General features: G+C 37.8%; 1 protein-coding gene across 16 annotated transcripts in view; it reads left to right on the top strand.

Annotated features, from left to right (window-relative positions):
* Positions 1 to 23414, top strand: part of TPD52 (tumor protein D52) — a 112150-nt gene that overhangs the window by 69518 nt on the left and 19218 nt on the right. For 9 of the 16 annotated variants that reach the window (XM_028518097.2, XM_028518096.2, XM_028518098.2 and 6 more), the window contains exon 2: positions 9663 to 9778. In XM_028518097.2, coding sequence (XP_028373898.1) covers positions 9663 to 9778 — 116 coding nt within the window. Of the gene's footprint in view, positions 1 to 3775; positions 4080 to 9662; positions 9779 to 23414 lie in introns of those variants that run through there. The other 7 variants (XM_036031050.1, XM_036031049.1, XM_036031048.1 and 4 more) reach the window with 1 other exon arrangement.

The raw sequence follows: 23414 nt of genomic DNA, 5'->3' as shown, positions 1-23414 counted from the left end.
AGCTGAAGATGCAGGACTGGAACTCACATTGGGTCCTGGGTTGCCAGCCTTGTGGTCTGTGTCCCAAGTGAAGCATTCATTACACGTAGTGTGTTATACCCAGAACGGGACTGGATCAAGGGGTCCAGGTAATCCTCCAAGGGCAAGAGACACTTAAAACTGATTTGTTGAAATGAATAGGACCTGGAGATAAGGAGGGCGGGGGCGGGTTCTGGAAGAGAAAATAACATGTGCAAAGACAAAAAAAAGGGAACATGCTTTGGAAAGAGATGGTAGAAGTGATTGTACAACACTGTGAAAATAACTAAACTGCACTGAATTGTATGTTTAAAAATAGTGAATATGGCCAATGCTATGTTAGATATTTACCACAATAAAAAAAGATTAAGTGGGCAAAAATAGTATGGGAGGTAGTTCATGTTATTTTACTTTTTGAGTTAATACATTCTCTTGGTAGGTTAGGGCAGTAGCAAGAGGTGGAGTGGGTGGGCCTCAGATGTCAGGAGCAATGAGCTTTACGAGGAGGTGGGTGACATGGAGGAATTAAGGCAAGGGAGTGCTGAAGTCAGAGTCATACACAGGAGCTCACTCTGGTGGCAAGGTGGTCAACGGCTGGAGGGGACAGAGACCATCAGGGAACTTTGGGGGCAAGAGTCTAAGCAAGAACTGGTGAGAGCCTGACCTGAGGCAGGATGGTGGGATTGGAGATGAACCATATCCCAGAGAGACCAGGAAAACCCAGGGAGGTGGGTGGGAGGTACCAGAGGAGCAGAGGTGTCAGACTGAGGTTCATAGCTGGATCCCTCAGTGTCACATGTGACCATGACCAAGAACTGTTCTTAGTCGAAGGGGTGGAAGAAGGACAAATGCCAGGTTGCAGGGGGTTGAGGAGTGATGGGAAGTAAGGAAGTGAGCCTGCGAGCCAAGCTTCATAGAAGGGAAGAGGAAGTAGCTGAGGTGACTTGTGAACATGGGAGAGGTGGGGAATGATAAATCCTTACAAAACATTAACATGTGCCCACTCCTGTACATGAGTATTCTTATAAAAACCCAGAGGGCTATGTGGTATTACCTTTTAATTTTTCTTTAACAGGGAATGGTTTGGAGGGGCTCAGTTTCTTAGGGCTGTTGCAACCAAGTGCCATAAACTCTTAAGTTTAAAGAGTTTATGAGTGGCTTAAAGAACAGAAATTTCTTTTTTTTTAATTTTATTTTTAAAGTAATTTTTAAATTTTTTAATTACAGTTGCCATACGATATTATATTAGTTTCAGGTGTACAATCCAGTGATTAGATATTCATATAAATTACAAAGTGATCAGCCCAATTAGTCTAGTACCCATCTGACACCACGCATAGTTATTACAATATTATTGGCCCATAATGCCTATGCTGTGCTTTACATTCCTGTCACTGTTTTGTAATGACCAGTTTGTACTTCTTAATCCCCTCACCTTTTTCACTCAGCTCCCCAACCTCCTGCCCATCTGGCAACCATCAATTTGTTCTCTGTATCTATGAGTCTATTTCTGTTCTGTTTGTTTATTTTGTTTTTTAAAAATTCTGCATATAAGTGAAATCATATGGCATTTGTCTTTCTCTGTGTGACTTATTTCACTCAGTGTAACACCCTCTTGGTCCTTCCATGTTCTTGCAGATGACAAGATTTCACTGTTTTTTATGGCTGATCCATTCCATTGTATGTAAGCACCACTTCTTTATCCACTCATCTATTGATGGGCATTTGGGTTGCTTCCATATTTTGGATATTGTAAATAATGCTGTCATGAACGTATGAGTGTATGTGTCTTTTAAGTTCAGTGTAAAACAACAGAAATTTCTTATATCTGAATTCTGGAGGCTACAAATCCAAAATGAAGCATTTGGCAGGGCCACACTCCTATGGCACTGATGGAAAGCCTTCCCTGACTCATTCTAGCTCCTAGTGGTTACCAGCAATCCTGGGCTTGTGGCTTTATCACTTCAATCTCTGTCTTCATCATTACACAGTGTTCTCTGTGTTTCTCTCTGTCTCTGTAACTTTAGGAGATGTTCTTCTCTCTGGGTCTCTGTGTCCAAATGTTCTCCTTAAAAGGACACCAGTTTTGGATGAGGACCTACCCTAATCTAATATGATCTCATTTTAACTTGATTACACCTGCAAAGACCCTGTTTGCAGGTACTAGGTGTTAGGAAGTCAAATGTATCATTTCACAGGACACAATTCAACCCACAATACCATAGAATTTTAAAGCTCATGCTTCTTTTTATTCTTTAACAAAATCTGTCTCCAGTTTCTTTTTCTTTATACAATGAAATATTTGAACTAAATGATGCAAAATTCTTTTCATATCTAAAATTGTATGACAATGGCCAAAAATATTTTACTTGATCACAGAATGTCTTGAAGAAGGCAGTTGGTCTTAATTGGATGAAAGGAAAGATCAAGGACTGTTGGGGTGGGTGCTCTAACACAGGAGGGCATGGGCTACACTGTACCACCCCAGCAGAGGGGTTCTCACCAGACTCTCCCATGACTTTATTGTAATGTTAGGTTCAAAAGTTGTATAAAAAGGCTTGCTTCCTTCCCTGGTTGACGTTTTGGGGAGTGTGAGATGAGTAGGTTGTTGTTTGTGGGAATGTTAAGAGAAACTTAGTTTGAATAAATCTATTACCAGTAAATCAGTTCACATGAAATATTTGTTAACAGTTGCTCTGTTCTAGACAATGTGCTCAAATGAAAAAATAAGGGTGTGACATCAGGACTTTATAGTTTAGAAGTAGAGATGTGTTCACAACTCAAACCTTTCCCCTTTCTTCCTCATTCTTTCCAAACATTCCTTGCTCATTACACACATTCCCGCTGAAGCTAGAAATCCAAGAACTTCATTTTCCTCAAATTACTCACAAGTTCCTCAAAGTCTGAAGTATCATATTTCAGCACATCTAAGACACTACAGAATTTTTTAACCCTTTTTTAAATCTTAAAAGATAAATTTATTATCTCACGGTTCCCATGAGTTGGTAGTTGGGAAGACACCATGGATTTTAAGATTTTAAGATTTAATGTTAAGATTTTAACATTATTTTGTGTTTCATTAAGGGGGAAAATTTGTTTCAAGTTAAACTAAAAAATGCTTTATTTTCACTTAAAATTTTTAATTTCATGCTCATGAACATTCTTTTACATTTATTGAGATACATACATTGACCATAACACTCCTGTGCATACTTTTTAAAGAAAAGTAAATGAAAGTTTCCTGAAACCTCTTTACATGTCTTGTCTAACTTTTCTGAATTGCTTGTCAGCTAGGAATAACCCATGTCAGTTTTGTTTATTGAATAAATCGCAAAAAGCCTGTGATGCAGCCTTTCTGAAAAGAGAGGTCTGTGGTTGTCTAAGCTACTCATACCCATTTTGGAAAGTTTGAGGCACTGTTACAGATGGTAAAACAACTCTGCCCCAAGAAGTGCTTACCTGGCTGGTTATACATTGCATCTCAATTCAAAGATGTACTAGGAAAAACTTTGTCTTAGGTTTGATAAGGATGAACTTTCTTGTCTCTGTTTACCTTCTCCATTGCTCCCTGGGCAGTGGGCTCCCACCTGGCCACCCATATCAGCTGCCTGTCTGTGGACTCCAGGTCCCCCCGATGGCCTCAGTTCCAAACTCTCCAGAGTTTGCACCAGGAGTCACTCATTTGCACCAGGAGAATAATTAAGAAGTGGCTAAAATGTTGTTAACCTGATGGGACAAATTATCTCCAATATTCAGTCACTTGGGCTTGATTATGGTACCTGTGACTTTCAAGCCAGGGATCCCCATGCATTCTTGCACCCTCAATGAAGTAAAAAAGCTCCTGTGGAGAAAGCCTGGCCCTCGGCTTCTGGCTTCCCTCTGGACTCACCCTTTGACCTCCCTGCTCACTGGGATTTCTCTAAGAATAAATGTGTGTGAAGAAGGGAGAGCTCAGAGTCAGAAAGACCTGCAGTTGAATCGGACTTCTGTGACTGCACAAATTACTAACCTCAGAGGACCTCAATTTCCTAATGGAAATAAATACCACTTCAGTGCTTTTTGTAAGATTTTTGTATTTATTTATTTTTTTCTTTAAAAAAATTGTTTTATTACAGTTGTCCCAATTTTCATTGCTCTCCCTTGCCCTATCCAGCCCCCAATCCCTCAGTCAATCCCTACCCTGTAGTCCATTACCATGGGTCCTTTATACACGTTCCTTGGCTAGACTCTTCCCCTTCTTTCCCCCATTTTCCCTCTCCCCTTTGGTCATTGTCAGTTTGTTCCTTATTTCCTTCCACGTCTGTGGTTCTATTTTGCTCATTTGTTTGTTTTGTTGATTAGATTCCACCTATAGGTGAGATCATATGGTATTTGTCTTTTACCACCTGGCTTATTTCACTTAGCATAATGCTCTCCAGTTCCATCCATGTTGTCTTGAAGGTTAGGAACTCCTTCTTTCTTTCTGCTGCATAGTATTCCCTTGTGTAAATGTACCACAGTATTTTGATCCACTCATTTACTGATGGGCACTTAAGCTTTTTCCAGCACTTGGCTATTGTAAATAATGCTGCTATGAACATTGGGGTGTATAGATTCTTTTGAATTGGTGATTCAGGATTCTTAGGGTATAATCCCAGCAGTAAAATCACTGGGTCAAAAGGAAGCGCCATCTTTAGTTTTCTAAGGAAATTCTATACCATTTTCTACAGTGGCTGCACCATTCTGCATTCCCACCAACAGTGTACGAGGGTTCTCTTTTCTCCACAACCTCTCTAGCACTCGTTGTTTATTGATTTGGTTATGATGGCCATTCTGATTGGTGTGAAGTGCTGTCTCATTTATGGTTTTAATTTGCATCTCTCTGATGGTTAATGATGCTGACCATCCTTTTATATGTCTCTGGGCCCTCTCTCTTTCCTCCTTGGAGAAGTGTCTGTTCAGGCCCTTGGCCCATTTTGTAATTTGATTGTTTGTCTTCCTGGTGTTGAGTCATATGAGTTCTTTATATATCTTGGAGATCAAACCCTTGTCCAAGGCAAATATGTTCTCCCATATAATTGGTTCCCTTTTCATTTTGCTGATGTTTTCTTTAGCCATGCAGAAGGTTTTTAATTTGATGTTTCAGTCCCATTTGTTTATTCATTCCTTTATATCCCTTGCCCTAGGAGACATGTCAGTGAAGATGTTGATATGTGGGATATCTGACATATTACTGCCTATGTTTTCCTCTAGGACTTTTATAGTGTGATGACTTATATTTAAGTCTTTTGTCCATCTTGAATATATTTTGGTGTATGGTGTAAGCTGGTGGTCTAGTCTCATTTTTTGCACATACCTGTCCAGTTTTCCTATTTTTTGTGACATGAGATAGAAATTTCCTTGGCTGGCTGGTATAGTAGGCCTCAGTAAATATTTATCATCCTCTACATTTTAAAAATGGCTTTCCATCAGATTCTGAGGAAGAATATTCAAATTAATAAGCAAATAAGAATTTTTTTGATTACTTACAGTTCTATATATACAAGGTCTATCTGGAAAAAGCTAGCTATTGCTAATATAATGAGAACAATTTGCATGACATTGATATAAACAGGCAGCTAAGGAGAGTGGACTAGAATGCCCATGCATGGACATTAGTGACTTCACTGTACTAGTCAGTGGGGGCAGTAAATGCCACTGAGTAAGCCACTGTGTGGCTGTCACATTCAAAATGACTGAGTAAGTAAAGCAATGAATCTGCATCACATTTTGTGTTAAGCTCGAACATTTCTCCACAGAAACAACTTGGGTGATTCAGAAGGCCGCAGCTATGGGCAGCTTGGTATTGGCAGCTTCATCACGACAACACACCCACTCATGCTTCACATCTAGTGCAGAGATTTTTGGTGAAACATCAAATCACCCAGGTGACTCAGCCTCCACTCTAGCCCACCCTGTGACTCCTAGCTTCTCCCAAAACTAAAATAACTTTTGAAAGGGAAGAGATTTCAGATGGTCCATGAGATTCAGAAAAATATGACGGGGCAGCTGATGGTGACTGGGAGAACTGTGCGAGGTCCCAAGGTGCCCACTTTGAAGGGGACTGAGGAGTCATTGTCCTATATATAATGTTTCTTGTATCTTCTTCAATAAATGTCTCCATTTTTCATATTACATGGCTGGATGCCTTCCGGACAAACCTTGTACATTAAAACGCTCCCATTTCCCAACTTCATGTGAGTGAGAAATTAATATATTTTCTCCCAAAAAACAGACTTCATCTCCACAGTAAATACTGCACTCTTACTGAACATAGAAGAAATGGAGTAATATCTAGAAAAACCTCCAAGGCACAATTTGGATTCACAGGTTTGAGAAACTGTCTATTTGGATATGGTGAAGTGATTGCTTTTGATCTAATGTACCAGGTTTTTTATTGGTACAGAGTCTAATTTACTGTTGCTTCTAAATAGCATCCCAAGTATGACCTGTTAGCCCTGACTCTTGTCTTTATTTGTATTTTGGAAATCAATGATTTGAACCATGTGCCTTGAAATCAAACCATGGAGGTTCAGAATGTTAACTGCACCATGTTTTCAGATGTCACCATGGGCAAGTTACTTAACTTCTGTAAGCTTCAGATTCCTCACCTGCAAATGGTAAGGGTGACCCCATATCATGGATGTGTTGCATGTGAATGACGTAATGCCCTCAGACTCCTTAGTTCAGATGTGAGTATACATAGCATGCATTCTGTGGTGGCTGTGGTTATTAATAATTTTCCTAATTCATGACTGTCATGCTGTGCTGCTGATCTCAATACCTACCATTCTGTTCTCCTTCATGTGCTTTATTTTTCATACTATCCCCACCCCTGTCCTCACCTTGAAACCTCACCTTTAAATTATAATATTGATAATTTGCTGCCATCTGCAGGCTAACATGGAAAAAGATCATGTAATTATGTGCTAACTTTTCTTAGATTTTGAATGTAAAATATCAAGGTCATTTTGGAGATCCTGAAGCCAATTGTCGGTAACCCCATAACCCCATTTTCTAGAACATTGTTTTCCCCTGATACTCTAACTAAATACTTGAATAGTATTAGAATTCCCTTCGATTTTTTTTGGATTTGGGCAGCTATGCATAAAGCATTTTTAGTAGTGAGATACTTCATTTCCCTTAAGTAGGTTTGCAAAATGCTGTTTATTAAAAAGTTTGAAAGAGCCTTTGCTGTTTATGGCATGGTTTAACATCTGAATTTTGGGTTTTGGGGGTGGTGTCTTGTTCTAGTTGGAGAATTTGAAAGGTCTGAACAAAGCATTAGGAATAAATACTGTTTATAAGGAACCATATCGTGGTTCTTCCCATCTTGCCTGTAAGATTGCTACCTATATGCTTGTCTCCCATTTTCAATCTCATACTCATTTGTAACAGAACCTGGTGTCAAGATGAATTTGCAAACACACACGGACCCCCCTGCCCTTAATGGTTTCTAACAGTACATCTTATGGCACCTTGCCCACAGTTTGAATTATCTGGAGTTGGAGTCCAAGGTGCCACTGCCAGATAGCAGGGGATGAGCCCAGTAAGGTCTGTGTGCTAAACCACAGGGTTGAATTTTGTTCTGAAAACTGTAGTGGGCAACTAAAGGATTTTAAGCTTGGGAGCGGTGTGATCGAATTCCTATCACAGAAATACTCATATTACTCAGGAAGCCTGTTCACTGCTGTTTCAGAGGAAACCTATAGGAGCAGTTATTATTTGAGCTGTACCTGTCCCGTGTTGTCTCTGCAGGAGAGGGCTTAGTCCTGGTCTGTTTGCCACTCCAGTTTGTGGTTTCAAATAGTTTTATTTGTATTACTTTGATGCCTTTAACAATTCTGTTAATACTATTCAGGCAAACACTATTTTGATGCTGTTATGCTAGTGATTAATGTTATTATAATTTCTAACTACCATTATACAGTTAATATACAATAGACTGTGTAGTAACTGTCTTTGTACTGTTTACAAGATGTTTTGTCCTTGATTTGGCCACTCCTCTTCAGTTGGTCACGGTGCTGGCTTGTTGAACAGTGCAGTATTCCTTCTTCCTCTCTGCCTGGCTGCTAAGTCTGTCATGTACTACTGGCATCTTGCTTTGGATGGGTGCCACATAGCTGCTGTGGCTGAACTAGCATTTCTCAGAAATAGACGTGGGGTTGGGGTGGGGTGGGGAATAACCATGATGGCATGAAGACGAGGAGGCCTTCTCCTAGTCCCCTATATGAAAAAATCTGCTGCTGTGGGAGACTATGAGAACACAAACCTGAGACATGGAAATGGATGAACTGAAAGGCTGACAAGGGTGTAGAATTTAAGGGGCACCTGGAAGCTCAGTCATCAAGATAAAAAATATATTAATGTGATTAAAAAAACACATGATAAATGATATACTAAAATTTTAAATTAAGATCAGAGACAATTACAAAAGTATTTTTGAGCCTGCAGCAAAAGGAAAAATCAGCACTAGTGAGCCTGTCATTTTTGATTTGGGTATTTTGTTCATCTTGGCTTCTTCAAATTAACTTTGATTTTTACAAATGATTGCATTAAAATATTTAAACTATTCATACTGAGTTTTTGGTGCCCTCTTAAATTTTGCACCGTGGGTGTAGGTGTCTCACTGGCTTCACCCTCACCCTGTGCATGGCTGGATGGACAAGAGGAGAGGACAAAGATGCTGAGAGGCAGAGCCTTCCTGGTGTTCTCTAGAAATATTGGAAATACTGAGTTCTTCCTGATGGACCAGCAGACACTGGCTCTGTTCCAGGGGGATGGACACCATCACGATTGGTCTTAAATAATGTGAAAAGCCTTTATATGGGTGTTGGTCTTTTCTCTGAATATACACATTAGGAATTTTTAAAGGGTAATATATATATACATATGTGTATATATATATATATATATATATGTAAATGTAGGTATATAGGATGGGACAAAAGTAGGTTTACAGTAGTTTGTACGGAAAATAATACAATAATAAATAATACTACATAAACTATGTTTTATGTACTCACAACTGTAAACCTCCTTTTGTTTTTTGCTCTACCCTGTGTGTGTGTATGTGTGCGCGCGTGCTCATATTTAAAAAGCTATAGGAAGGCATTTCTTAAATCCACTAACTAATGGAAAGAAATAGAATAAAACTTCTTTAGGCACTGAGTCTGCCCAGCATTTCTTCTTCAAGATTGTTCACTGTTGGATCTGACAACCAGAGGAAACTAAAGATGTTTAGAGCCCCCTTCCCTGCCTTGCTTCCTGTGAATTACTAGTCTTGTTGATTCACATTCAAAGCCTTGTCAAGATCTCATTCTTGGCCTCTTCAATCTGCTGCTTTGCAGTATGTATATCATGACTATGGACACAAATGGAAGCTGAGTAAATGCTGTATTTTTTAAATTTGTGCTTTGGCAAAGTCTAAGCTGGTGGATTTTAGTGGTTAGCGCCAACTTTTCTGTGGTCTTTTGTTGGCAATCTAGGTAGTTTGGAAGTGCAGCATATGATGTATGGATCTAACTTCATTGGCTTGATTCTGGCTGGGGCAGTGGGAGCATAAAGGAAAATGGTACATAGCTTTCATATCTTACAGACACTTTTTTTTTGTAACCCTCATCAAGGTCTACTGAGAACAGACCCAGTACCTGAGGCCAGAGAAGATGCTGCTGCTACAATCAATGCCATAGAGACCCTGTCAGAGGAGGAGCAAGAGGAGCTAAGGAGAGAGCTTGCAAAGGTAAGGGAGCATTCCTTCTACAGTCTTAAGTGTTTTCACTTAAGATATATTGTTGTTTGTTTTTCTTAAGCACATGGTAATATCTTATAGTCAGTTCCAGGGGAGAGAAGGCAATGTTTGTTCATTACCTGTCCTAGATTAGGGGAGAGGAAGTGGAAGAGATGCTACTTTGTTTTTACCTGAGAAAAGGTATGTATGGGTAAAGTGGGTCTGGCAAGTAGAGTGAAAAGTAGAAAATGGACAAGATGGGTGCTGGTGAATGTCTCTCAGGGGCCTTCCTATGTTGACTACACTCTGCTTTTTGTCTGCAACAATGACTTTGTTCTATTCTTGTCTATGTTTTAGTTGTAGGTGTCTGAACCTTATCTTCCTTTCTTTCTCAAAATTAACCATCATAAACTATATAATTCAGTGGTGTTTAGCATTCGTAATGTGCAACTGTCATTTCTCTCTAGTTCCAAAACATTGTCAGCAACCCCTGAAGAGACATCATGTATTCATCAAGCGGGTGTCCCCTAGTCTTTCCTCTCTCAGCCCCTGCTAATCTGTTTCTATGGATTGACCTATTCTGGATATTTCATATAAATAAAATTTTACAACATGTGATGTTTTTATCTGGTTTATTTCACTTAGCGTGTTTATGAGGTTCATCCTCATGTGTTATATGTTTGTACTTCACTGCTTTTTATGGCTGAATAATATTCCATTGTTGGTATCTACCGTGTTTTGTTTATCCATTCATCCATTGATGGACATTTGGGTGGTTTCCACCTTTGGACTCCTGTAGATGCTGAGGAACATTTGCATAAAATGACTTATTTAAATACTTGTTTTCAACTCCTTTAGCTATATACTTACAAATGAATATGTTGTGTCAATATGGTAATTCCATAAGACTTTTGGGGGAAACTGTCAAAGCTGTTTTTCACAGCAGAGACACCATTTTACATGCCCATCAGCAATTTCTATAGATGTCTACTGCCAACAGTTGCTATTTTCTGTCCTTTTGGTTATAATAATCCTAGTAAGGATTAAGTGATATCTCATTGTGGTTTTGATTGGTATTATAGTTCCCTAGTGACCCAAAAAATGGAATTATCTTCTGGAGGGCAGCCCCCTTGTAGTACCGACTTCTCCTGCTATGTGAGTGTTTGAGGAACCCATCTGTATTAGTGTACCAGCTGGCATTGTTGTGAGAGGCTGCATTTGGCCTCAGTGAATTCTTTTTGAAGATTCTTTCAACACATTTGCCTGTTTCATGATGGATGATTTATGAAAGCACCTGCCCAAACTGCACTGAGTGTTCCACAGTTTTTGACCAAAAACAACATGACCCCTATGTACCACCCTCCCTATTCACCCAATCTCTTTTTTTTCTTGTTCTCCTGAATGAAGAAATCCTCCAATGGAAGGGTTTTGCTGATGTGGAAGAGGCAAAACAAAAAGCAGAAGCACTATGAGGCATTAAAATTCATGAGTTTAAAAACTGTTTTGAGCAGTGGAAAAAATCTCAATAGGTGTATTGCATCAAATGGAGAGTACTTTGGAGGTGACTGAAATTTAAAGATGTAAGAATAAATACACAAGTTTTAAATAAATAAATTTCATTTTTTTTGTTCCTTCTCTCGTATTGAGCATCTTTTCATAGAAAAGATGTTTATTACCTTTTGTTACTTTTTATAGAAAAGTCTATTCAAATCCTTTGCCCAGTTTTTCCAAAATTGGGTGGGTTTTTTTTTTTTTTTGTCTTTTTGTTTTCCTTATGTGATTTGCAAGTGTTTGATTTTTAGATGTTTTCTTCCATTCCATATGTAGACTTTCTCCATGTGTCTTAATGCACAAAAGTTTTACATTTTGATGAAATCCAATTTATTTTTTCTTTAATTGCTTGTGCTTTTGGTGTTATAGCCAAGCACCCATTTCCAAAACTTAGATCATGAAGATTTATCCCTGTGTTTTCTTCTAAGATTTTTATCTCTTCCATTTAAGCCTTTGATCTATTTTGAGTTAATCTTTGTATGTGGTTTGTGGTAGAGGTTCAGCTTCATTCTTTTGCATGTAAATATTTAGTTTCCTCTGAACCATTGGTTGAAGAAACTATCCTCAATGAATGCCCTAAGCATCCTTGTCAAAAATCAATTGACTGTCAATGTAAGGGTGTATTTCTGGACTCTCCTTTTTAATGCAGTCATCTTTATGTCTGTCCTTTTGAGGGTACCACACTGTTTTGATTTCTATAGCTTTATAATAAGTTTTGAAATTGGAAAGTGTAGGTTACTCACCTCTTTTTCTTTTTCAAAGTTGTTACTTAGGGTCCCTGCAATTCTATATTAGTTTTGAAGTCTACTTTTCCACCCCCAAAAAATGTCATTGGAATTTTGATGGGGCTTTTATTAAATCTGTAGATTGGGAAGAGTATTGCCTTCTTAACAGTATTAAGTCTTCCAACCCATGAACATGGAATGTCTTTCCATTTATTTAGGTCTTCTTTAATTTCTCTTACCAGTGCTTTGAGTTTTTAGCGTATAAATCTGATACCTTTGTGGTCACATTGATTCCTAAGTGTTTTCTTCTTTCTGATGTGATTATAAATGGAATTTTCTTAATTTCCATTTCAGTTTTTTCATTGCTATTGTACAGAAATACAGCTGCATTTTGCATGTTAATCTTGTGTCCCATAGCTTTGCTGAAGTGTTTTTTCAGCTCTAGTAGACTTTTTGTGGATTATTTAGAATATTCTGTATATAAAATCATATCGTCTTTGTTAAAGGTAATTTTACTCTTCACTTCAGATGTCTTTTATTTATTTTTCTTGCCTATTGCTTCGGCTAAAACTTCTAGTATGATGTTGAATAGTAGTGGTGAACATGGGCATCCCTGTCTTACTCTGAATCTTATGGACAAAGCTTTTAGTCTTTCATCATTGAGTGTGACATTATCTCTCAGCTTTTTATAAATGCACTTACTCATTTGAGGAAGTTTCCTTATATGCCTAATTTGTTCACTGTTTTTATTGTGAAAGGGTGTTGGATTTTATTGTGAAAGGGTGTCAAATGCTTTTCTGCACTGATTAAAATGATCATGTATTTTTTCTTTTTAATTCAGTTAATGTGGTATATTATACTGATTAATTTTTAAATATATTTTATTGCTTATGCTATTACAGCTGTCCAAATTTTTCCTACTTGGCCCTCTTCTGCAAGGTACCCTCCTTCCCTCCAGCAGTTCCCCCACATAATTCATGTCCATGGGTCTTTGGCTTCTCCATTTCCTATAGTATTCTTAATATCCCCCTGTCTATTTTGTACTACCAATTTGTGGTCCTTAATCCCTGCACTTTTCCCCCTGTTCTTCCTGTTCCCTCTCCCCATTGATAACTCTCCAAATGATCTCCATATCATATCTATGGTGCTGTTCCTGTTCTGGATGTTTGCTCAGTGTGTTTTCTAGATTCAGGTTTTGATAGTTGCCATTTTAATGTTCATAGTTTTGATCTTTTTCTCAAATAAGTCCCTTTAACTTTTCATATAACAAGGGCTTAGTGATGATGAACTCCTTTAGCTTTACCTTGTCTGGGAAGCATTTTAGCTGTCCTTCAATTCTGAATGATAGTTTTGCTGGATAGAGGAATCTTGGTTGTAAGACCTTGCTTTTCATGACTTTGAATATTTATTGTTAGTCCCTTCTTGCCCATGAAGTTTCTTTTGAGAAATCAGCTGACAGCCTAATGGGAACTCCTTTGCAGGAAATTATCTTCTTTTCTCTTGCTGCTTTCAAGATTCTCTTTCTCTTTAACTTTTGGCATGTTAATTATGATGTGTCTTGGTTTGGTCCTCTTTGTGTTCAACTTGTTTGGGACTCTCTGTCCTTCCTGAACTTATTTCTCTATTTCCTTCACCAAATTAGGGAAGTTTTCTTTCATTATTTTTTCAAGTAAGTTTTCAATTTCATGCTCTTTCTCTTCTCCTTCTGGAACCCCTGTGATTCCAATGTTGGTACACTTTGAGATGTCCCAGAAGCTCCTTAGACTATACTCATTTTATTGAATTTTTTTCTTCTCATTGTTCTGATTGAATGTTTTTTTCTTCCTTATGTTTCAAGTCATCAATTTGAAACTTGCCTTCATCCCCTCCACTGTAGCTTTTTCTTTATTTCACTTACTGTAACTTTCATTTCTTCCTGGGTCTTTTTTTTTTTTTTTTTTTTGGCTTTTACTCTTTTTCTTTTTAAACTTTATTTGTTGTTCAAGTACAGTTTTCTGCCTTTTACCCCCATCCCAGCCCATCCTCCCAGCCCTCCCCACCTCCTTCCCATTTCGACCCCCCACTTGTTATTGTCCATGTGTCTTTTATACTTGTACCTGCAAACCCTTCCCCTTTTCCCCTGAAATTCCCTCCCCTCTTCCCTCTGGTCACTGGCAGCCTGTTCTCAATTTTAGTATCTTTGGTTATATTATGCTTGTTTGTTTGTTTTGTTGTTTAGGTTCCTGTTAAAGGTGAGATCATATGGTATTTGTCTTTCACTGCCTGGCTTATTTCACTTAGCATGATGCTTTCCAGTTCCATCCATGCTGTCCCAAAGGGTAGGAGCTCCTTCTTTCTTTCTGCTGCATAGAATTCCATTGTGTAAATGTAAACCATGGTTTTTTGATCCATTCATTTACTGATGGGCACCTAGGTTGCTTCCAACACTTGGCTATTATAAATTGTGCTGCTATGAACATTGGGGTGCATAGGTTCTTTTGGACTGGTGTTTCAGGGTTCTTAGAATATAATCCTAGCAGTGGAATTGCTGGGTCAAACGGCAGATCCATTTTTAGTTTTCTGAGAAAATTCCATACTGTTTTCCATAGTGGTTGTGTCAGTCTGCAGTCCCACAAGCAGTGCACTAGCGTTCCCTTTTCTCTACAACCTCTCTAACACTTGTTGTTTGTTCCTTTGTTTATGATGGCCATTCTGACCGGTGTGTAGTGGTATCTCATTGTGGTTTTAATTTGCATCTCTCTGATAGCTACCGATATTGAGCATCTTTTCATGTGTCTCTGGATCCTCTGTATGTCCTCCTTGGAGAAGTGTCTGTTCAAGTCCTTTGCCTGCCCATTTTTCAATTGGGTTGCTTGTCTTCTTAGAGTGGAGTCCTGTGAGTTCTTTATATATTTTGGAGATTAAACCCTTGTCTGAGGTATCATTGGCAAATATACTTTCCCATACAGTTGGTTCTCTTTATTTTAATGCTGTTTTCCTCTAGCCATGCAGGAGCTTTTTATTTTGATGAGATCCCATTTGTTTATTCCTTCCTTTATGTCCCTTGCTCTAGGGGACATGTCAGTGAAAATATTGCTGTGTGAAATATCTGAGGTTTTCCTGCCTATGTTTTCCTCTAGGACTTTAATGGTGTCATGACTTATATTTAAATCTCTTATCCACCTTGAATTTATTTTTGTGTATGGTGTAGGTGGTGCTTGAGTTTCATTTTTTTTGCATGTAGCTGTCCAGGTCTCCCAACACCATTTGTTGAAGAGGCTATTTTTACTCCATCTTATGTTGCTGCCCCCTTTGTTGAATATTAATTGACTATAGAGACTTGGGTTTATTTCTGGGCTCTCTGTTCTGTTCCATTGGTCCATGTGCCTGTTTTTATGCCAGTACCAGGCTGTTTTGATTACAGTGGCCTTGTAATACAGTTTGGTATCAGGTATTGTGATCCCTCCTACTTTATTCTTCTTTCTCAAAATTGCAGCAGCTATTTTGGGTCATTTATAGTTCCATATAAATTTTTGAAGTGTTTGTTCTAAGTCTGTGAAATATGCCACTGGTACTTTAATAGGTAGTGCATTGAATCTGTAAATTGCTTTGGGTAGTATGGACATTTTGATGATGTTAATTCTTCCAATCCATGAACACGGTATATGTTTCCATTTGTTTGTGTCTTCTTTGATTTCTTTCTTCAGTGTTGTGTAGTTTTCTTCATACAGGTCTTTTACCTCCTTGGTTAGGTTTATTCCTAGGTATTTTATTTTTCTTATTGGCATATCGAATGGGATTTTTTTCTTCATTTCTGCTTCTGCTGTTTCATTTTTGGTGTACAAAAATGCCTTTGATTTCTGGATATTGACTTTGTATCCTGCTGTTTTGCCAAATTCATTTATTAGGTCAAGCAGTTTTATGGCAGAGTCTATAGGATTTTCTATGTACACTATCATGGCATCTGCAATTAATGACAGTTTTGTTTCCTCCTTTCTGAGTTGGATGCTTTTTATTTCCTTTTCTTGTCTGATTGCTGTGGCTAAAACTTCCAATACTATGTTGAATAGAAGTGGTGAAAGTGGACAACCTAGTCTTGTTCCTGATCTTAGCGGAAACGATTTTAGTTTTTGCCCATTGAGTATGATGTTGGCTGTAGGTCTCTCATATATGGCCTTTATTATGTTGAGGAATGCTCCCTCTATTCCCACTTTGCTGAGTGTTTTTATCATAAACAGGTGCTGTACCTTATCAAATGCTTTTTCTACTTTTTCTGATTTGATCATGTGATTTTTGTTTTTGCTTTTGTGTGATATATTACATTTATTGATCCTTGAATCCCTGGGATGAATCCCACTTGGTGATGGTGGATGATCTGTTTAATGTATTGTTGGATGTAGTTTGCCAATATTTTGTTGAGGATTTTAGTGTCTTTGTTCATTAGCGATATTGGCCTGAAGTTTTCTTTCTTTGTAGTGTCTTTATCTGGTTTGAGATTAGGATGATGCTGGCTTCATAAAAAGAGTTTGGAAGTCTTCCATCGTTTTGGATTTTTTGGAATAGTCTGGGAAGGATAGGGGTTAGCTCTTCCTCAAATGCTTTGTAGAATTCTCCTGTGAAACCATCTGGTCCAGGGCTTTTGTGTGTCAGGATTTTTTTGATTACTGCTTCAATTTCTTTTGCTGTTATTGGTTTGTTCAGGCTTTCTGCTCCTTCTTCATTGAGTTTTGGATGATTATATTTTCTAGAAATTTGTCCATTTCACCTAGATTTTCAAATTGCTTTCTGCCTGGGTCTTTATTATGCTGTTGCTGTACTCAGTGAGTTCTTTGAACATCCTGATAACCAGTGTTTTGAACTCTGCATCTGATAGGTTGGTTATCTCCGTTTTGTTTAGTTCTGTTTCTGGAGTTTTCCTCTGTTCTTTCATTTGGGCCATATTTCTTTGTCTCTTCAATTTGGCAGTTTCCCTGTGTTTGTTTTGGCGTGTTAGGTAGCTTTGACTTAGTAAAGTGACCTATTGTAGAAAAGACACCTATATATTGTGTGGAGCAGAGCCCAAGGTGATTACCTTAGGCCAGGCAACCCGCTTCACTACTTTGTGGCTCTGTGTGGGAATAGGGCTTGGAAAGGGACATTATTGCTGCCTGGTCTGTGGATGTTTGCTCAGCACTCACCCTGTTTCTGGTCACTTCATTTTCTACCTGCATGTGACTGATACTCTTCCAGCTGTTGCCCTCATGCTGAATCCCCAAGGAGGTGGGTCTGCATAAGTTCTAAGTCTGTGCCAGTCTTTTAAGAGGAGTTTCCTGAAAATCCAGGAGTTTCTTCCATTGCCTCAACACACACTGGTTTTTATAGCCAGAAGTTATGGGGATTTATCTTCCTGGTGCTGGAACCCTGGGCTGTGTGGTCTGGCCTGAGGCTGGGATTCCCTCACTCTGGTGGAATCCTTTCCAGTTTTTATCCACCACATGTGAATGTGCGACTGGCCATTCAGCCTCCTCTCTGCAGCACACAGCGTCTCAGTGCCTCTCTGCCTGTTTCTGTGTCTCTGCCCCTCCTACCCATTTGGATGAATGTGACTTCTTTATATCCTTGGTTGTCAGACTTCCATACAGCTCAGTTTTCTGATGGTTCTGGGTGATACTTGTGTTGAGAGTGTTTAAAGCATGTTTACCTATGCCTCCATGTTGACTGGAAGTTCCTGATTGATTTTCATATGTTTAATCATCCTTGCATTCTTAAGATAAATCCTACTTGCTCATGGTACACAGGCATACCTTGTTTTATTGTGCCTTGCTTTATTGAGTGTCACAGATGTTGCTATTGTGGGCAAGACCCTCCATCAGTTAAAAAAAATTAGATCTCACTTTATGTGAAGACTCACTTTATATGAAGACTCACTTCATTGTGATGGTCTGGAACTGAACCCACAGTATCTCTGAAATACACCTGTATAAATTTTTTATTATGTGTGGATTTGGTTTATATTTTCTTGAGTGTTTTTGTATCTATTCATCAGAGAAATTGGCCTACCGTATTCTTTTCTTGTAATATCTTTGTCTAATTTTTGTATCAGGCTAATATTGGCCTTTCAGAGTGAGTTAGGGAGTATTTTATGTTATTCTATTTTGTGGAAGAATTAATTGCCATAAATTCTTTAATACTTGGTAAAATTTACAAGTAAAGACATCTGGTTTTGGACTTTTCTTTGGAGGTTTTTGATTACTGATATAATCTCTTTACATGTTATAGATCTGTTTAGATTTTCTATTTTTTGGAGGTTCCATTTTTTTTACATTGAATTTGTTGGGGTGACATTGGTTAAGAAAATTATATAGGTTTTAGGTGTACAATTCTATAATACATCATCTATAAATTGTATTGTGTGTTCACTACCCCAAGTAAAGTCTCCTTACATCACCATTTAAACCCCCCATTTATTTAACCTCTTCTGCTTCTCCCCAACTCCCTTTTAGGAGCATCAATTTTGATCATTTATGTGTTTTTAGGAAATTGTCTACTTTAGGTTATGTAGATTGTTGGCATACAGTTGTTAATAGTATTCTCTTACAAACCTTATTTTTGTAAGATTGGTAGTAATGTTGCCACTACATTTCTGTTCTTACTTATTTGTTTCTTTTTTTTCCCATCAGCTTTGCTCAGTGATAGTCAACATTTCTCATCTCATGGCACACATAAACTAATTACTAAAATTCTGTGGCACACCAAAAAAAATATTTTTTTGCCAATTTGACAAAAGTAGATATAATTTTCATTTATTCAACTTAGACAGCTAATGTTGTGTTGGCTGTAGTCATTTTTTATTTGATAACATAAAGGAAAAAGAAGTTAGTTCTCCTGACTCATGTAATCAGATATTACATGTTTTAAGAATTCTTGTGGCACACTGGTTGAAAATTGCAGGTATATCTAAAGGCTTGTCAGTTTTGTTGATCTTTTTAAAGAAGCAGTTTTCAGTTTCATTGATTTTTTTCTATTGTTTTTATCTTGTCTATTTTGTTTATCTTCACTCTGATGTTTATTATTTCCTTCCTTCTGTTAGCTTTAAATTTAGTTTGCTTTTCTTTTTCTGGTTTCTTAAGGTATAATATTAGGTTATTGATTTGAGATATTTCTGTTTCTTAAATGTAGGCCTATGAATTTCCCTCTGAGCATCACTTTCACTGTGTCCTGTAAGTCTCAATGTATTGTGGTTTTGTCCTCATTTGTCTCAAAGTATTTTCTAATTTCTTTAGCGATTTCTTCTTTAACTCATTGGTGGCATAAGACTGTGTTGTTCAACTTTCATATATTTTGAATTTTCTAGTTTTCCTTTTTCTTTGATTTCTTGTTTCATTCTATAATGGTTGGAGAAGATACTTTATATGATTTTAAATCTATTGAGACTTGACATTTTTGTCTGATGTGCTCTATCCTGGAGAATGGTCTGTGTGCATTTGAGAAGAATGCATATTCTCTTTGGTGTGACATGTTCTGTATATATGTCAGATCCATTTGGGACATAGTGTTGTTCAAGGGTTTGGTTTCCTTTTGATTAGAAGGCCTTTTCTCTCCATTTCCTTACATAGGTTTTATTTTTTTCCCTTTTTTGGTTAATTGTTTAAGTATAGTTGTCTCCATTTTCCCACCACTGCTTTCCCCCACCTCACCCACCCCACCTCCCACCCTCAATCGTACCTGTCTTTGGCTTTGTCCATGGGTCCTTTATACATGTTCCTTTATGACCCTTCTCCTTCATTTCCCCTCTGGTTACTGTTACTTTGTTCTTAACTTCAATGTCTCTGATTAATTTTGCTTGCTTGCTTGTTTTGTTGATTAGGTTCTACTTAAAGGTGAGATCATATAGTATTTGTCTTTCACTGCCTGGCTTATTTTGCTTAGTGTAAAATGCTCTCCAGTTCCACAACGGGTAGGAGCTCCTTCTTTCTTTCTGCTGCATAGTATTTCATTGTGTAAATGTACCATAGTTTTTTGATCCACTCATTTACTGATGTGCATTTAGGTTGCATCCAGCACTTGGCTTTTGTAAATTGTGCTGCTGTGAACATTGGGGTGCACAGGTTCTTTTGGATTGGTGTTTCAGGATTCTTATGGTATACTCTCAGCAGTAGAATTGGTGGATCAAAAGGCAGTTCCATTTTTAGTTTTTTGAGGAAATTCCATATTGTTTTCCACAGTGACTGCACCATTCTCCATTCCCACCAACAGTGTACTAGGGCTTCCTTTTCTCCACAGCCTTGCCAGCACTTGTTTGATTGGCGTATTTATTAATCCATTTACATTTAAGGTTGTTATTGATAGGTACTTATTCATTGCCATTTTACTCTTTTTTTACCTGTGTTCCTCTCTCTCACTTGTTTTCTTCATATTCTTAAGGCAGACCCTTGAACATCTCTTGCAGTGCTGGTTTGGAGGAGGTTTATTCTTTGAGGCTTCTTTTGTCTGGGAAAGTCCTTATTTGGCCTTCCATTTTAATTGAGAGCCTTACTGGATAGAATAGTCTTGTTTGCAGGCCTTTGATTTTCATTACTTGGAATACTTCTTGCCATTCCCTTCTGGTGTGGAGTGTTTCCATTGAGAAGTCAGCTGCTAGTCTTATTGGGGCTGCCTTGTATGTTACTTTTCATTTCTCTCTTGCTGCCTTTAAGATTCTCTGTCTTGGAATTTTGCCATTTTAATTATAATGTGTCTTGGAGTGGGCCTCTTTGGGTTCCTCTTGGTTGGGACCCTCTGTGATTCCTAGACTTGTGTAAATTTTTCTCTCATCAAATTAGGGACATTTTCCATCATTACTTTTTCAAACAGGTTTTCTATCCCTTGCTCCTCCTCTTCTCCTTAAGGTATCCCTATCATACGGATCTTGTTATGTTTCATGTTGTCCTTCAGTTCACTTAACACCTCTTCATTCTTTCTGAGTCTTTTTTCCTTTTCTTGCTCTTTCTGGGAGCTTTTTTCTACCTTGTCCTCCAGCTCACTGATTTGATCCTCTGCTTCATCTAGTGTACTTTTGATTCCTTCTACTGTGTTCCTCAATTCGGAAATTGTATTCTTCATTTCCTCTTGGCTCCTGTTGATTGTTTCTGTGTCCTTTTTCATGCTGATAAATTTGCACTAAGTTCCTTGGAGTTTCCATGTAGTGTTTGGTATTCTCACTGAGCCCATTGTGCTTCCTTATAATCATCGTTTTAAACTCAATATCTGATAGTTGACTTGCTTCTATTTCATTTAGCATTTTTTCTGAGGCTTCCTCTTTTCCTTTCAATTGGGGATGTTTCTTTGTTTTCCCATTATTTGTGAGACACCTCTTGTTTTCTTCTGCTTCTTAAATTGATCTGTTTTGATTCCCTTACTTTATGGTGTGAATTTCTATGGTAGGAGACCTAGAGATTCAGTTATGCAGTCTCCTTGATCTCCTGAACTTGATGTTCTTGGGATACCCCTTATGCTGTTTATGTTGGCTCTCTGGATGTAATTGGGTTTTGATTGTTGTTGGGTTATTCCTTCCAGCTCATTGACTGAGGGTCACTCTGCCCATCACATTTTGTATGCTGTTGTGAAGGTGCTGCCAGAGCAAAACCTAGTGAATTCTACAGAATTCTAGATAATAATTCTTTGTTGACTTCTTCAGCTGTCAGATGTAAGAAACAGTTGTCTAATTCACAATTATGAAGGTGTAGGTCACAGGTAATGCACTGCAGCACTAAGTCTTGTATCAGGTGTTTATGACTCTGATGCTTGTGAGCTTACCTAGCCTTTTATTTCTATAACATCCATGCTTTATCAGAAGTTTATCCTAATTTTTACAAAACTTTACAAGATATGGCAGATAAACTATTACTTTTCCTCATGGTTATAACAATAGTAGTATATTATGGTAATAAGTAGATATAATAAAAATATTTACATTTTGAATAATTGATTCGACTTTGAAAGTTTCACATCAGAGTCAATGCTTAAAATAGTTGTAGAAACTTAAGTAAAATGGATATAAAAAATCCCTCTCACTCATTTTTTACTCCTTTTTTGAGATGTAATTTATAGAACATCAAATTCATTGCTTTAAAATTTACAATTCAGTGGCTTATGTATATTAAAAACACTGTACAACTATCACCACTAATAAATATTACCCCAAATATATCCTTTTCCCATTGGAATCACTCCCGATCCTTCCTCTCCCCAAGCCCTTGCAACCAGTAACCCACTTCCTGTCTCTATTGGTTTGCCTGTGATGGGCATTTCATATAAATGGAATTGAGTAACATACAGTCTTTTGTGACTTGCTCCTTTCACTTAATAGGTTTTTAAGGTTTATCCATGTTGCAGGACTTTTGCACTCATCAGTGCTTCATTCCTTTTTGTGGCTGAATAATTTCCTTTGTATAGATACATACTACGTTTTGTTTACACATTCATCATTAGTTGATGGGCATTTAGGTTTTTGTTGGGTCATACAGTGACTCCACATTTAACTTTCTGAGGAACTGCCAAACTATTTCCACTACCAAAATGCACCATTTTACATTCCCACCAGCCTTGTATGAGGGCTCCGATTTCTCTACATTCTCACCAACACTTTTTGTGTTTTTTTGATCAAAGCCCACCTAATGAGGGTGAAGTGGAGCATCACTAATTTTTATAATTACTAATGAATGGTATTGAGCATCTTTTTGTGATTATTGGCCATTTGTGTAATTTCTGTGGTAAAATATCTACAATAGTCTCCCTTTATTCACAGGGGATATGTTATATGTTCCAGTCCCTCCAGTGGATACCTGAAACCATAGATAGTAGCAAACTCTACATAATACTGTGCTTTTTCTTATACACACATGCCTATGATAAAGTTTAACTTATAAATTTGGCACAATAAGAGATTAGCAATAATAACTGATAATAAATTAGAACAATTATAATATGCTATAATAAAATCATGTGAGTTTGGTTTCTTGCCTTCCTTAGAATATCTTACTGTACTTTTCTCAATCTTTTACTTACCTGAAGCACTTTATGGTTTCTTTTTGGCATGTCTGAATTGCCAGCATCGCTACCCTTGTGCTTTGGGGCCTAAGGAGGTAAAAGTAAGGGTGACTTGAACACAAGTTCTGCCATGCAGTGATAGTCGATCTGATAACCCAGATGGCTACTCAGTGACTAACCAGTGGGGAGTGTCTACAGCATGCCGATGCGAGACAAAGGGATGAGTCATGTCCTAGATGGAATGGGATGGTGTTGTGGGATTTCATCGTGCTACTCAAAATGGCACGCAATTTAAACTTATTGTTGATTTCTGGAATTTTCCATTTAATGTTTTCAGAGTTGTAGTTTACCATAGATAACTGTGAAACCATGAGAGTGAAACTGAA

Source organism: Phyllostomus discolor, chromosome 7 (assembly GCF_004126475.2).
Source record: "Phyllostomus discolor isolate MPI-MPIP mPhyDis1 chromosome 7, mPhyDis1.pri.v3, whole genome shotgun sequence".
Classification (NCBI taxonomy): Eukaryota; Metazoa; Chordata; class Mammalia; order Chiroptera; family Phyllostomidae; genus Phyllostomus; species Phyllostomus discolor.
Note: the sequence above shows the minus strand (reverse complement) of the source record. Positions and strands in the feature narration are given on the sequence as shown.